Raw genomic sequence first — 13,799 nt, 5'->3', positions numbered from 1 at the left:
TGGGCCAGAAGCAGTGCAGCAGTAGCCAGCTTGCGGGTGATGCCGTTGAACCCCTAATGTCCTTAACCTGTCACGCGCCAGCCCCCTGCCACACCCCCAAGTCAGACAGCTGAGTATGGAACAGTATGGCGGGCTGATTCCAATGCGTACACCCAGGCTTTACTAGATCACAGCTTCGTTTCCTTTAATAGGAGCGATGTTATTCCTCTTCATCAAGTGATATCCATTTAGCGCCTTCATGACCTTGACAGATTGGCAAGTCACCTGAGGAATATGTAAATGAGATGAGGTTAGAGGGCAGTGATCCACTGTGTTCTGTACAGCCTTGCTGTTACACGGAGCACAGAGGTTTCAAGGAATTGGTCAATGGTGAGTTCTCATCCGAGTGAATATGAAACCAATTTCTGAAGCAAGGCTTTGCTGCTTTCTAAGAGGATAAGTGAAGGGGAGTTTTTGCAGGTTCATCAGTGATGTGGGATGTTTAAGGACTTGATCTCATTGGGATCATTTGTGGCCCAAATATATTTGTGGTTCTGTGACACCAAGCAAGACCTGCAAGAAATTTGGTGTGTATGTTGGAGCCTCTTGGGCTCCCAGCCAGAGACAGAATAAACTGTACATTATGGAACATCAACATAAATGGATTTCAGAAGTCTTATCCAATATTTATTGATCCCTTACTTTATTTATTTATTTTTTAAATTTTATTTTATTTATTTATTTTTGGCTGCGTTGGGTCGTTGCTGTGCGCGGGCTTTCTCTGGTTGCGGCGAGCGGGGGCTACTCTCGGTTGCAGTGTGCGGACTTCTCATTGCGGTGGCTTCTCTTATTGCAGAGCATGGGCTCCAGGCATGCGGGCTTCAGAAATTGTGGCACGCGGGTTTAGTAGTTGTGGCGCACGGGCTCTAGAGCGCAGGCTCAGTAGTTGTGGTGCACGGGTTTAGTTGCTCCGCGGCATGTGGGATCTTCCCAGACCAGGGCTCGAACCCGTGTCCCCTGCATTGGCAGGCGGATTCTTAACCACTGCACCACCAGGGAAGCCCCTGATCCCTTACTTTATACCTGGCATTCTGCTCAGCACAGGAGGCAGAGTGACTAAGACACAGTCTCTTCCATCTAGGAGCTCACAGGCTCACAGGAGAAGGCAAACATTTGAGCAGATTTGAGTTTGGGACTTTATCCTGAGGAGCCGTTGCAGGTGTTTGAGCTGATGAATGATAGAGTGAAATTCACACTGTAAATCTTCACTCTGTGAAGGATGGAACCGAGGAGGAGATTGACGCCAGGAAACAGCCATAAGATCATTATAGTGTCTAGCTGAGAGATACTGCTGGTCTGGACTAACGGAGTAGCTGGGGTAAGGGAGGTGGAGAGCAGGACAGAACTACTAGGGACAAGAGGAAGAGTGGGGTTAGGGGAGGTAATAATGATACAGAAGATTAAAAATGTCATGGCCACCATTTTGCATGTGTCAAGAGGTGGTTCCCATCAATGATTACTAAGAGAGTATTACTTTTCCAAAGCAAAGAAGACACAGTCGCATACCCCACAGTCTTGCTTGTAAAATGTTTGTAAAGGTGTTCAGGTCCAACGTTTCCAACCTTCTGCTAAGAACTCCATTTTAAATAAATAATGCATCCAAACAGTGCAGTAATATATATAGGTATACACTGTAAACTATGGGCATTTTGTAAGGTAAGGTAGGGGGTGAACGGTCGGCTGGAAATTTGTTCCAAGTGTTAACCCTGGTACTTGCAAGCCTTGGGCAATTGACTGAACTTTCCTGAGCCTCGGTGTTCTAATCTGTGAATATTAGGCCAGTAATATTACCTCATGGCTTTGTTGTGAGAAATAAGACTGAAGCATGTGAGAACAGCAGCCCTCGAGGCTGGCAGAGTAGCTACCGAAGGCTACTAACATGCTGCTTTTCTCCGTTTTCTCTCAGAGGATGTTTTAAATGTTGCACTTTCTTTCTTCTTCTCTGTGCTAATAAGCCTCACTTGACCTCGGACCCGGAGACCAATATAAAAATGTCCCTGTGTAGTTGTCCTAATATTTAAATTCCGTAAGGAGATTTCACATGAAATGCTTGATCTCCCGGCAAAAGGCGTTTACTGTTTCTCTCTTTGTTTGCAATGCAGGACGTCAGCTGCAATGAGATCACAGCCTTGCCTCAGCAGATAGGGCAACTGAAATCCCTACGAGAACTGAATGTCAGAAGAAATTACCTTAAAGTTCTACCACAAGGTAAAAAAAGAAAGAGGAAAAATGAATCGATCAAACAGGAGGCTTTTATTATTTTTTGTTTACCTTTGTGAAGAAGGTAGCTCTAGTCATGTTTGTGTGTGCCTATTAATATTAATTATAATTTGAATTTCATGTGCTGATAACAGAAAAGTTATATTCAAGTTGTAATTTTAGTCAGGGGTTCAGTAACAAAATCATACTCCTGTATAAAGCTGTGTGTGTGTGTGTATGTGTGTGTTATTAAGTTTGTTCAGGCTCTCATAACAAAGTACCACAGACTTGAGTGGTTTAAACAACAGAAATGTATTTTCCCGCAGTCTGGAGGCTGGAAGTCTGAGATCAGAGCGTTGGTCAGTTTGGTTTTTCCTGAGCCCTCTCTCCTTGGCTTGTAGATGGCCATCTTCTCCCTGCATCTTCCCTCTGTGTCTGTGTCCTAATCTCTTCTTCTTGTAAGGACACCCATCATACTGGATTAGGGCCCACACTAATGACCCCATTTTAACTCATTTCCCCTTTAAAAACCCTATCTCCAAATACAGTCCCATTCTGAGGTACTGTGGGTCAGGGCTCCAACATATGAATTTGGGGGGCACACCATTCAGCTCCTAACAGGAGGCAACATGAATTGCTTTTGGTATGGATGGACGTGGATGTCCTGGAACATCCAGTCAGTAGTTAGTTGCTGCACTTGGTCCTGCAGACCCAGAAGTCAGGGTTTGGGGCTCTGGGGATCTGGGAGCCCTGACCGGGAGCCCTGAGTGTCTCGAATCCGTGCTTCAGGCGAGGGCATGCCTTTGCTGAAGTGAAGCTTGGGCTGATACCACTGGTTGTTTCGATGAATTTCTTGAAGCCTGGAGCAAGGATGGCTCCAGAGCCTCAGCATTGAGACTCGGCACGAACACTGAGCCCCTCACACAGCCCCACCCAGGAGCCAAACACGGGCAAACCCTTCCCTGCAGCTCTGGGCTTCCATAGTGTGTGCCTCTGATATGTTGCGTTGAAGTTAAAATAAAAAGATATTCAGTAAAAAAAATTGTCAGGGACTTCCCTGGCCGTCCAGTGGTTAAGACTCCGTGTTTACACTGCAAGAGACATGGGTTCGATCCCTGGTTGGGGAACTAAGATCCCGCATGCAGCGCAGCCAAAAAAAAAAATTGTCAGTCAACTGTACTTCAATAAAACAAAAATAAATTAAAAATAAAAAACATATATTTATCCAGGGCTTCCCTGGTGGCGCAGTGGTTGAGAGTCCGCCTGCCGATGCAGGGGACACAGGTTCGTGCCCCAGTCCGGGAAGATCCCACATGCCGCGGTGTGGCTGGGCCCGTGAGCCATGGCCACTGAGCCTGCGCGTCCGGAGCCTGTGCTCCGCAACGGGAGAGGCCACAACAGTGAGAGGCCCACGTACAGCAAAAAAAAATATATATATATATATATATATTTATTCAGAAATGTTATACCATTAAGAACGGTGATAAGTAGCCTTGTAGATCATGATGGATCTGAATTTCACATTTTGGGATCCTCGTTTGGACCTGCTCAGGAATGAGTTGATGAGCAGCAGGACACTGTATGCTTTCTCCAAAACATCCTCTGGTTCTCAGAGATCACATTGGTTTCTATCATTTTCATTTAAGCACATTAGGATGCCTGATAAGCTAAAGGGTATATTTGGGAACAGTCAGCATTTGGTTAGTCTGACTCTAATGCAGCTATTTGAGAGCTGCCTGATTTTTATTATTCTGTTCCTGCTTCATGATCTTTGGCTTGAAGTGCTTCATTATTCAAGGCAAGAAAATGGAGCTCAAGAAAGGGAAAGAACTTTATAACATGTAATGTGCTCTATAGATGGGAGTTTTAAGTGTTATCTGCCATCTTCACCTTTCTCATGCTGGCTAGTATTTAAAGAAGAAGAGTTAGAAACTATCTCGGCCTAAAGATTTATTACTTTATTACTTGAGATGACTTGGTATAAAAACATTGATTTTTCATTTTGTCATTGTGCGGTTCCAGTTCTGAATGGATGAAATTGTTTTTCTTGGTTTGAGCAAGTATAAAGAGAAAACTCTTACTAACAGCAAATTTATAATCATATAGCCTTTCATAACATTAAAGAAAACTTTCATCTAAATTTAAGCTCTTAGGTTAATTATTGAGAAGTCATCACAAATTATTGAACTCTTGTTTTCAAAAGAAAAAATTAATTTAATCATTCAAGTGTTTCCTGTAATGGTTTAGAAACGTGGGAAGAAAGTGCATCTGTAAAATCAAGATATTTGTTTCTCTCACCACTCGTTGCTCGCTTAACTTAAAAACACTCCTTCTCCTAAAAAGATCACGTACAAATTTCTATACTTTTCATAATTATGTTTTCTCAGGCTTAATATTTTAATATACACTCGGAGCTAAAACGTCAGTTCACTGGAAAACCTTCTTTTAAAAAAAATAATTTCCTGAATATCAGGTTTCTTTTTGCTTTACTCTGGAGAACTCTGTTAACAAAAGAGCATTGATAATGCTCTCAGGCAGTGAATTTAAAGACTTTTCATATTTACTCACTTGTTTTTCCTCTTTAGTACCCCTCCTCATATGCTTTCAGTTTGAGGAGGGGGGAAAAGTTTGTGGCCTAATTGCCCACATCAATCTTGTGGTGGTTATACTACAACTAATGCAACAGGGAGACTCTATTTTGTTCTTTCTGGCACCAGAATGGACAGAACATTAAAGTAGTCATTCATTGCCCCTCTTTGCAATGGAGAAAGAGGAGTGGGATTCATTTTTCTTTTTAGTTTTTCTCTTACCCCTTTTTTCCTGCTCTGTCTCTTTGGCTTTTTCTGAGCTGGAGTTATCATTTTCTCCTTCGTTTCCTTGTTGTGAAAATGTCAGATTCTAGCTTTCCTAAACTAAGATGGTAATTGTGTCCCCAACAGGCACTAAAAGGAATTGTCATTATAAAAACCATTTCTTACTTTATTTAACTGTAAGTCGCCTTCCTTCCACTCCTGCTGTGTCTTCCAAGCACTTAGCTCTCTAGTCTTGCTTAAAAGTCTTCATTTTAAGTGGCTAATTGCTGAAAAGCAGTCACCCCTGATTTGCCAGCCTAACTTGAGGGAGTCAAGTTAGCCATCAGCGAGATGGGTTCATATTACTGGAAGTTCTAGCAAGGAGATACTCTTTTTACATATGGTCCCCCTAATTCTCAGCCCTGTTTTCAAAACGAACCATTAACTGGAAAGATCTTACTTTCCCTTTCCCTTTGACTTCCTTGATTCCATGCCATCCTCTGGCTTCCTCTCTTCACCTCCCACTGCTCTCCATGTGCTTCTTCAAGGCGACCAAGACGAGTGAGACCTGAGGCGAATCACTTATCCCGCTACTGGTGGGAGAGCTGAGTTTGAGCAGAGAATTACTTGGGGCAATTTAAAAAGTACACATGCAATTTGAATCAGAATTCAAAAATTCTAGTTTGAAAATTCCAATTCAGAAAGACACACGCACCCCAATGTTCATAGCAGCACTGTTTACAATAGCGAAGACATGGAAGCAACCTGAATGTCCATCAATAGATGAATGGATAAAGAAGATGTAATGTGTGTACACACACACACACACACACACACACACACACACACAGTGGAATACTACTGAGCCATAAATAAGAATGAAATAATGCCGTTTGCAGCAACATGGACGGACCTAGAGATTATCATACCAAGTGAAGTCAGTCAGACAGAGAATGACCAATAATATATGATATCACTTAGGTGTGGAATCTTAAAAAATGATACAGATGAACTTATTTACAAAACAGAAACAGACTCAGATATAGAAAACAAATTTATGCTTACCAAAGGGGAAAGTGGGGGAGGGATTAATTAGGCGTTTGGGACTAGCAGATACACACTATTATATATAAAATAGAAAAACAATAAAGACCTGGCAGGGAACTATATTCAATATCTTATAATAAACTGTAATGGAAAAGAATCTGAAAAAGAATATATATACACATATATATGTATAACTGAATCACTTTGCTGTACACCTGAAACTAACACAACATTGTAAAACTATGCTTCAATAAAAAAGATTTAAAAAGACACATCCTGAGTTTCTGTTACACAGCCGCCTGCCTATCATGGACCTGAGTTTGGGAGCTGCTGAGCTGATGCTCCTGTGTCTTTGTCCTTGCATTTCAATCTCATGACTCTTTTCTCTAATACAAAGTAGCACTAAGGTATGAAAGAAGGAAAGTCCCTTCCACACCCAGAGCGAGTTGAATTTGCAGAGACTGGTTGCTAAGTGAACCTTTGTTGGGGGAACATGAAGTAGTCTAGCTGAGTCACGTGAAAACCCTTCAGCAGTACAGGGGGAGCGGAGGGATAGTGTGAATTCTTTCTCCAGGTCACTGCTTTCTGTTCCTCTTCTTCCTATAGTCCCTGCCCTTCATCTGCTTGGGAATTCCTTGAGTATTTGAAAGCACCGTGTATCCTCCCTTCCCAGGTTTCATAACAAACGTGAGGCCCGTTCTGAAATGAACCCTCCGTAGCCTCTCACGTGGAGATCTTGGTGGTTTGCTCCGTGTCACCCTACTCTGGCATTGCTCAGCGTCTTTGCTCTATGGAATATATTTGACTTCGTTTCTTGCAGCTGCCAATGTCGGTTGGAATACTTGAAATTACTGAGTGTTTGCTATGCCACTGGGTGGGGATTTTAAGCTAAATATAATGTTCTGTCTTGTTTGTGGAGCTACAGAAGACTTTTTTAAAGCAGTAGAATAAAGCCTAATCAAATCAGGATTACAGGGTCTGTTGCAAAGTTCCAAATTTGATAGCATTTCTTTTTTAAAGTGGAGTTAAACAATCAAGAACATATTTCTAGTAATTCGTTCTGAGATTCTGCCAGCCCACATACATGGAATGCATAAGAATATGTTGTAATTAACATATTATTCATAAGCTAGCAAGCTGTTTGAAAACAGTTTGAAGTTAAAACATAAGCATATCTTGTGTGGTGTGGCTTATGTGATTGTTTCACTGGAAAAAAAGCCTTTTTAAACAATAGGTGTTATATATGTCAAGTGTTTCCACCTCGTATCAGAAATAACAACAAATTAAAAATTGTTGGGCCCCCAATGAAAGCTTTCCTCTCCTCTTTAGTAAAGTATTATATATACATAACTTATATTCCTAATACACAACTTGGTTTTAATTATGCTAAATGATATATTTCCAGATAAGCAGAAAATTTTTGAATGTGTTTAGCCATTTAATCTTGTTGCTTTCTGAGTTTTTTTTTTCTTTCTTTCTTTCTTTCTTTTTTTTTTTTTTTTTCCCCTGTTCTTTTAGAACTAGTAGATCTTCCCTTGGTAAAGTTTGACTTTTCCTGCAATAAAGTGCTCGTGATTCCCATTTGTTTTAGAGAGATGAAGCAGCTGCAAGTATTACTGCTTGAGAATAACCCTTTGCAGTCTCCTCCAGCACAGGTGAGGGGTCTCACAGCGAAGCTGTTGCCGGGGGGATAGGCTATCAATAGCATCTAAGCAACTCTCAGCAGAACTGGTTTGTTGATATTTTGCAGAATTAATGTATGGATACGATCATAAACAGTCACAATCTCTTAAAAAATGAAACCTCGTGTGAATCTGACCGCAGTATGTTGTCTTCTGTGACATCAAAATTGTTTACCACCATTTGCCTCACTGTCTGGTCACCGCAATCCCAGAATTATGATGTTCGATGATTTCACTTATTCCGTTATTATGTTTATCATTTTGTACATGCATTTGAAATTTTTTCATGGAGTGTATGGATTACAAAAGGAGTAATAGATTCCTTACATTGAAGTTAGGTGGAAACTAGAGTTTAACCATTTTAAAATATTGTCAGTCATTTAGAGACAAGATTCAAGCTCAAATATTAAACTATGTGAGAACAGAATGAAGTATATATGCTTTCAGAATTGGAACATTACCAGGTTAGTTATCTGACGTATATACGTTTTACACTATTTATACTTAAATGTACTTCTCTTAGAATTTTGCGGTTTAGTGCAAGAGAAACTAGAAATTTCTTGAACATGGTTTTCTATTGAAATAGAATTTGGAGGAAATGATTGCCTAAATCTTACCTGTTTTGGAGAGGTCAAATTTGGTGGTCATCGTTGACGTGTTACTTAAAGTGAAAATGCAAAAACTAAATTATACAGAGTGAGATGTCTAGTGTTTACATTTTGTTTTGCCATTAAAATATTTATAATTAATTTCTCCATAGATTTGCACTAAGGGCAAAGTGCACATATTTAAGTATCTCAGCATCCAAGCATGCCAGATTAAGACAACCGACTCCCTTTATCTCCACACCATAGAGAGGCCACATTTACACCAGCACGTGGAAGATGGGTGAGTGTGACCCCCCTCGGCTAGAAGCCCCCATTTAGAGTTTGCTTAGGCCAAGGCGCTCCAGGTAACTAACTCCAAAAATCCTTTTGTTTCACTCAGCCAATGCAGATTTATACATCAGAGTCTCGAACACTTTTGGAATAAAAAAGGGAAAATTGATGCTGTTGATAACATTTTGGCAGGTTTCAACTACCCTCTCCTAATCAAGAATCAGTCCTTCCTGAGTGCAACATATGGGTGTGTGCACATATTATAAATAAGATTTATAATATAAATATATGTATTTTTTACCTATCATTTAAAACAACCACATCAAACTGAGACATGGTTTTTTGTTGTTTTTTTAAAAAAATTTTTGGGGGCATAGTTGATTTACAATGTTGTGTTAGAGACATGGTTTTTTAAGTTAATTTTTAATATGCTTCCAGAACATTGTTAAGAAAAAATGCAGACTTTATTTTTTTTAATTGTCTTTTAAAAATGCACTGTGTATAGTTTTCGCCATTTCCTGTTCAGAATGGAAGTTTTAGAATCATTTAACATGTACTTGGCCATTTTGGGGTGTAAACTGGGCCTTGAATTTTCGGAGAACAAAATTCTCACACTGAACACACTTGTAGAAATGCAGGTTGTTTTTGAAATGTCTTCATTGCAGAAATCTTTCTTGAACTTTTTACTAAAAAAAGTAAATATACTGTAGTGACTTAAAATCTCAGCCTACCCTAATGGTACCTTTATAGAATGCTTAAAATATGTATTCATTACTTTATTGTTTTAAACATACTATCAAATTTATTTAGTCACTGAATAAAAGTTTACAGAATTATTGAAAGTTAGGAAATTTCATAACCTAAGAGGTAAAAGCAATTGGTAGTTTTTGCTTTTTCATATGCTAGAATCAATAAAATAAGAAAATTATTAACTGTTTCAAAGAACAGGCCACTCAGGTAGAGTATAAATCCATGAAACTCTGAACACCAAGAATTTATCTTGTACCATATTTAGACGGTACAAGTATCTGATTTTCATTAGGCCCTTGTCTTAACAACTTTCAATACTGGGCGTATTTGTTGTCTTTTGGTAATAATAAAAATTTGTTTAGTAAAGTCATTATTTGAATATAAGTTGATGTCTCTTGTTGTGAACTTTGTGATTTTAATTTTTTCTAAATGAATTCAATATCGATGGCATCTAACCCAGCAAGAAGGATTCTGACTCGGGCGTTGGGAGTGATAATGGAGACAAGCGATTATCTGCCACAGAGGTAAATTCGTGATCAGATTTTTTTCCTTTTGTGCTTCTAGATATATCTACCTGCATTTGCTGTACTCCTTTCGGATAAAAGGCAGTTGCATGAGAACATGTGATGATGCTTGTGATAGTTATTTGAAATCCTCTGTTATGTAAATATTAACTGTTGTTAGCTTTTTCTGAATCTTTAATGTTTTGGAAATGTCTCAAGAATAGAGTCCCTATCTCCTTCCCCTCCTACCACACCCCTCACATTATCTGGAATATTCTTGCATGCTTAATAAATATTATGAAATGACTAAGTGGTGTGCAAGAACCCGGAAGGCATTTTAATAAATATGTTTGTTTTTAAGTGACAGAGTAACTCAGGAAAAAGTTGTTATATGCCTGCATAAATGTTAAGGAATCGAATATATATTGCATTTTTTTAACATCGTCATTGGATTATAATTGCTTTACAATGGTGTGTTAGTTTCTGCTGTATCACAGAGTGAATCAGCTATACGTATACATATATCCCCACATCCCCTCCCTCTAGCGTCTCCCTCCCACCCTCCCTATCCCACCTCTCTAGGTGGACACAGAGCCCCGAGCTGATCTCCCTGTGCTATGCGGCTGCTTCCCACTATAAATGTACATTGCATTTTACCCACAGGAAATGCATTTTTGAGTAGCCGTAATTTTTATATCAATATTTGTTTTCCTGAAATTCTTAGATTGTGTTGTTTTCAGATAATTGGATATAAGTTTGGTTATTTGTGAGCTAAGAGGCCTCCCACACTGGAGCTTTGTAAAGTGGTTATATATAGCTCAGTTAGAACACTTGTTATCTTATTTATAGTCTATTAGGTTCCCTAAAATCTTTCACTAATAAACCATTAAATGGGGTTTATTGAACAGCAGAGCTAGGAGGGATAGCTGGAGTAGGGGATGTATGTATTGTCAGGCCTTCCTTTTTTGAGGGAACTTACTGAGTTTTTGTGGTTATTGAGTTTTGAAACATTGTAATACTCTTTGAAGATGTACTTAGTAGGTCAATTACCCTGTCTAAGAAATCCACATTTTTACTATATATAAGTCCAGGAAAATTGCCTTTTCCCTGTTCTCTTAAGGCCTTTGAGGTTTAATATGTAGCTAAGATATTCGAATTTATTTTCCACAAAATACTTCATAAAGCACTAGGATACCTTAAAAGCTTTCTAATACAGAATATTTCAAAAGGAAGAAGAGTAGTAGGCAGAAAAAGAAGGCCAACATCGATAAAATAAAATTACCCTCATGAACCTACATGAATAGTTTACTATGATTCCCTGGGGGAGAAAATACTCAACACATTGCTTTACAAGTTGTATTTAATTCTACTCCCTTAACTTTATTAAAACTCGTAAGTCCCCTGAAATAGCCCTTTGTTTCAGAAATTACTCACCCGAGCTTAGTTTCTGTTAAATTAAAACAGACTCTGCTTTATCCTTTATCTGCCTTCTAAGGATAATTAAGTTCATTAATAAAACATTACACAAAGAACTTCATTATCCTTTTGTTCTCACTTAGTATAAGTAGGATGCTAATATTCTAAAAGGAGGCCAAGGGTTTATTTTCTTCCTTTTAACTAGATGCATATCTTGGAATTTTGCTAATAAGTTTTTAAGATGGGAGGAGGGTGGAAGGAAGGACTACAGAAAGGATTATGTTCAACAGAATGAAGTGTGTACGTTTTCCCTTTGGCTTTTTTTTTTTTTGTCTTGCATTGTGGCCTCCTTACCTGAGAACACCTCCTAGAAATGTTTGTTTTTACAAGGATAAGGGTTCTGGATTATTCTGTGTAGCTTTCTATTTTCACTTTATTTGGCAAATATTTTATTATCTGTGGTCAGTCAGTCTTGCTTCCTGCTTACGTCTCATTGTGGGGTTCAGAAGTCACACCTGATTCCTTTCTCTCGCTGTTGCCATTGGTTGATTTAGCATTTGTCACTCTGATTGGTTTAGCATTTGTCACTCAGATAAACAAGCAAAAAAATGTGAGGCTCAGTGAATAGCTGTGCAACGAATGAAATGTACATTTGTTTTCTGCCAGTTTCTGAACAATCTGTGCACGTGTCCAAAAGTAAATGAACACTGTGCTGTGAAAAATTATAGCCTCAGGAGTTTAGAAGCAAAGCCACAGAAACGTGCTCTGTGGAGGTTCCTGATCCCTGTGATTTTGAAAAGCTTTTCGTGAAATAGCGACGCTAAAACGGAGACATAGGAAAATAAATGAGGCTTCGTATTTCATTTGTGACAGAATCATAGGTTATCTGAATAAACTTCATCAGTTAGTGTGGGAAACAAGACCCCCAGGGAGAACTAACTCTGATTACTAAATCGAAGCATTATTTTGAAAACTGCACAGAACCCCTGTTCCTTTTAAGTACTATATATTATCTATTTAAAGCAGCTTCTTATATATTTAAAGCAGCTTCCTCAGCCTAAACAGGGAAAGAAACTGAAGCTTGATGTTGCGTGTAAGATGCACTGTAAACAAATGAGATGTTGTCCCAGAGGCTGACTGCCTGCTTTCTGGGACTGGCCACATGAAGCCTTGATATAGTTTCGGTAAATTTGTGTTGTCAGATCTCAGAGCACCATTACTATTGAAGCGATCGATTAGACTTAGGGCTGGTATGGTGGTGTATTTCCAGTTATTTCTTTGTTCTCTCAGGTGTTACTCAGTCCTTCTCAGTGCCCTGACTGTGGCTCTTAGGTTTGAAAATATCATCAGGTACCTGAAAAAATTTCAGCTCGAAACATATGTACCGAGTAGTACGTGAGTGTTAGCTTGACGTATTTTGACAAAGTGAACGCACTCATTACCAGCTCCCAGTTAGAGAAACAGAACTTTACCAACCACCCACAAAGCCCCCATCCTGCGCCCATGCCCCTAACCTAAGAGCAGCCGCTATCCTGACTTCAAACCCCATGGATTATTTATGCCCATGTTTGAACTTATATAAGTGGTATTGTCCTTTGGTGTCTTTTACTCCGTATTATGTTTGTGAGAATCACAGTATATATTTTTTTAATCACGTAGCATTCTCTTAATCTATATTGATAACACTTTTCCCTTGAATGAGGCAGTGTCCTGTTTCTTTTCAGCCTTCTGATGAAGACACCGTTAGCCTCAACGTGCCAATGTCAAATATCATGGAAGAAGAACAACAGATCAAGGAGGACTCCTGCCATCGCCTTAGTCCAGTTAAAGGTCTGAGAATGAAGGATGGGGAGAAAAAGCTTGTTTTTAAGTTTCAAATGCTATGTTTAAAATATGCGGAAACATGGCAACCATAATAGTTAATGTTTATTGAGCATTTCATATGCCCCAGGCACTGTGCTAATCTGTGAAGGTCATCTCATTTAAAATTCAAAACTCTGACATGGATACTCTAATCATCTCCATTCTATAGGTGAGTCTCAGTTTAAGTAAGTTGCCAGTGGTCATGTAGCTAGTAATAGTAGAGCTATTCTCATTTAAAGATTTATTTAAGATTCTTTAAATCCATTATTGGAAAAAAAAATTGATGTGTAGATATACTGTTTAAGACAACTCTAGCTATTGTAACACATAAAATCCCCAAATTTCATTGACTTAACACAATGCAAAGTAGGTCCAAAGGGGAGTTAGTGACTCCCAGGCATCTTTAATTTATATTAATTTGTATTTCCAAGTCCATCTGTTTCGAGCTAAAGGGGAAAGAGCATGGAGGTTCGCTCCAGGAATCCCATTCAAAGGGTCCAGCTAGAGAAACAGAACTTTACCAGCCCACGCGGAAAGCGTGGGCTGGGCCTTTCACAGGCCCAGGGGGCACGTCTAACTACATGCAAGGGTGGGAAATGACATTGGGATGTGTGCCCAGGAATCTACTTG

The 13,799-nt window shown here is 39.2% G+C and overlaps 1 protein-coding gene across 6 annotated transcripts in view; it reads left to right on the top strand.

Moving 5' to 3' along the window:
- Positions 1 to 13,799, top strand: part of LRCH1 (leucine rich repeats and calponin homology domain containing 1) — a 190,933-nt gene that overhangs the window by 122,337 nt on the left and 54,797 nt on the right. For 4 of the 6 annotated variants that reach the window (XR_009536810.1, XM_060129316.1, XM_060129315.1 and 1 more), the window contains exons 4-9: positions 2,142 to 2,247; positions 7,596 to 7,732; positions 8,520 to 8,647; positions 8,747 to 8,884; positions 9,848 to 9,911; positions 13,031 to 13,136. Coding sequence is in view for 5 of the 6 variants with exons in the window: in XM_060129316.1 (XP_059985299.1) it covers positions 2,142 to 2,247; positions 7,596 to 7,732; positions 8,520 to 8,647; positions 8,747 to 8,884; positions 9,848 to 9,911; positions 13,031 to 13,136 (679 nt within the window). In the remaining variant the exon portion in view is untranslated. The remainder of the gene's footprint in view (positions 1 to 2,141; positions 2,248 to 7,595; positions 7,733 to 8,519; positions 8,648 to 8,746; positions 8,885 to 9,847; positions 9,912 to 13,030; positions 13,137 to 13,799) is intronic. The other 2 variants (XM_060129319.1, XM_060129317.1) reach the window with 1 other exon arrangement.

The sequence above is a fragment of the Lagenorhynchus albirostris genome, chromosome 18 (assembly GCF_949774975.1).
Source record: "Lagenorhynchus albirostris chromosome 18, mLagAlb1.1, whole genome shotgun sequence".
NCBI lineage: Eukaryota > Metazoa > Chordata > Mammalia > Artiodactyla > Delphinidae > Lagenorhynchus > Lagenorhynchus albirostris.
This window is presented reverse-complemented; position numbering and strand designations above follow the sequence as displayed.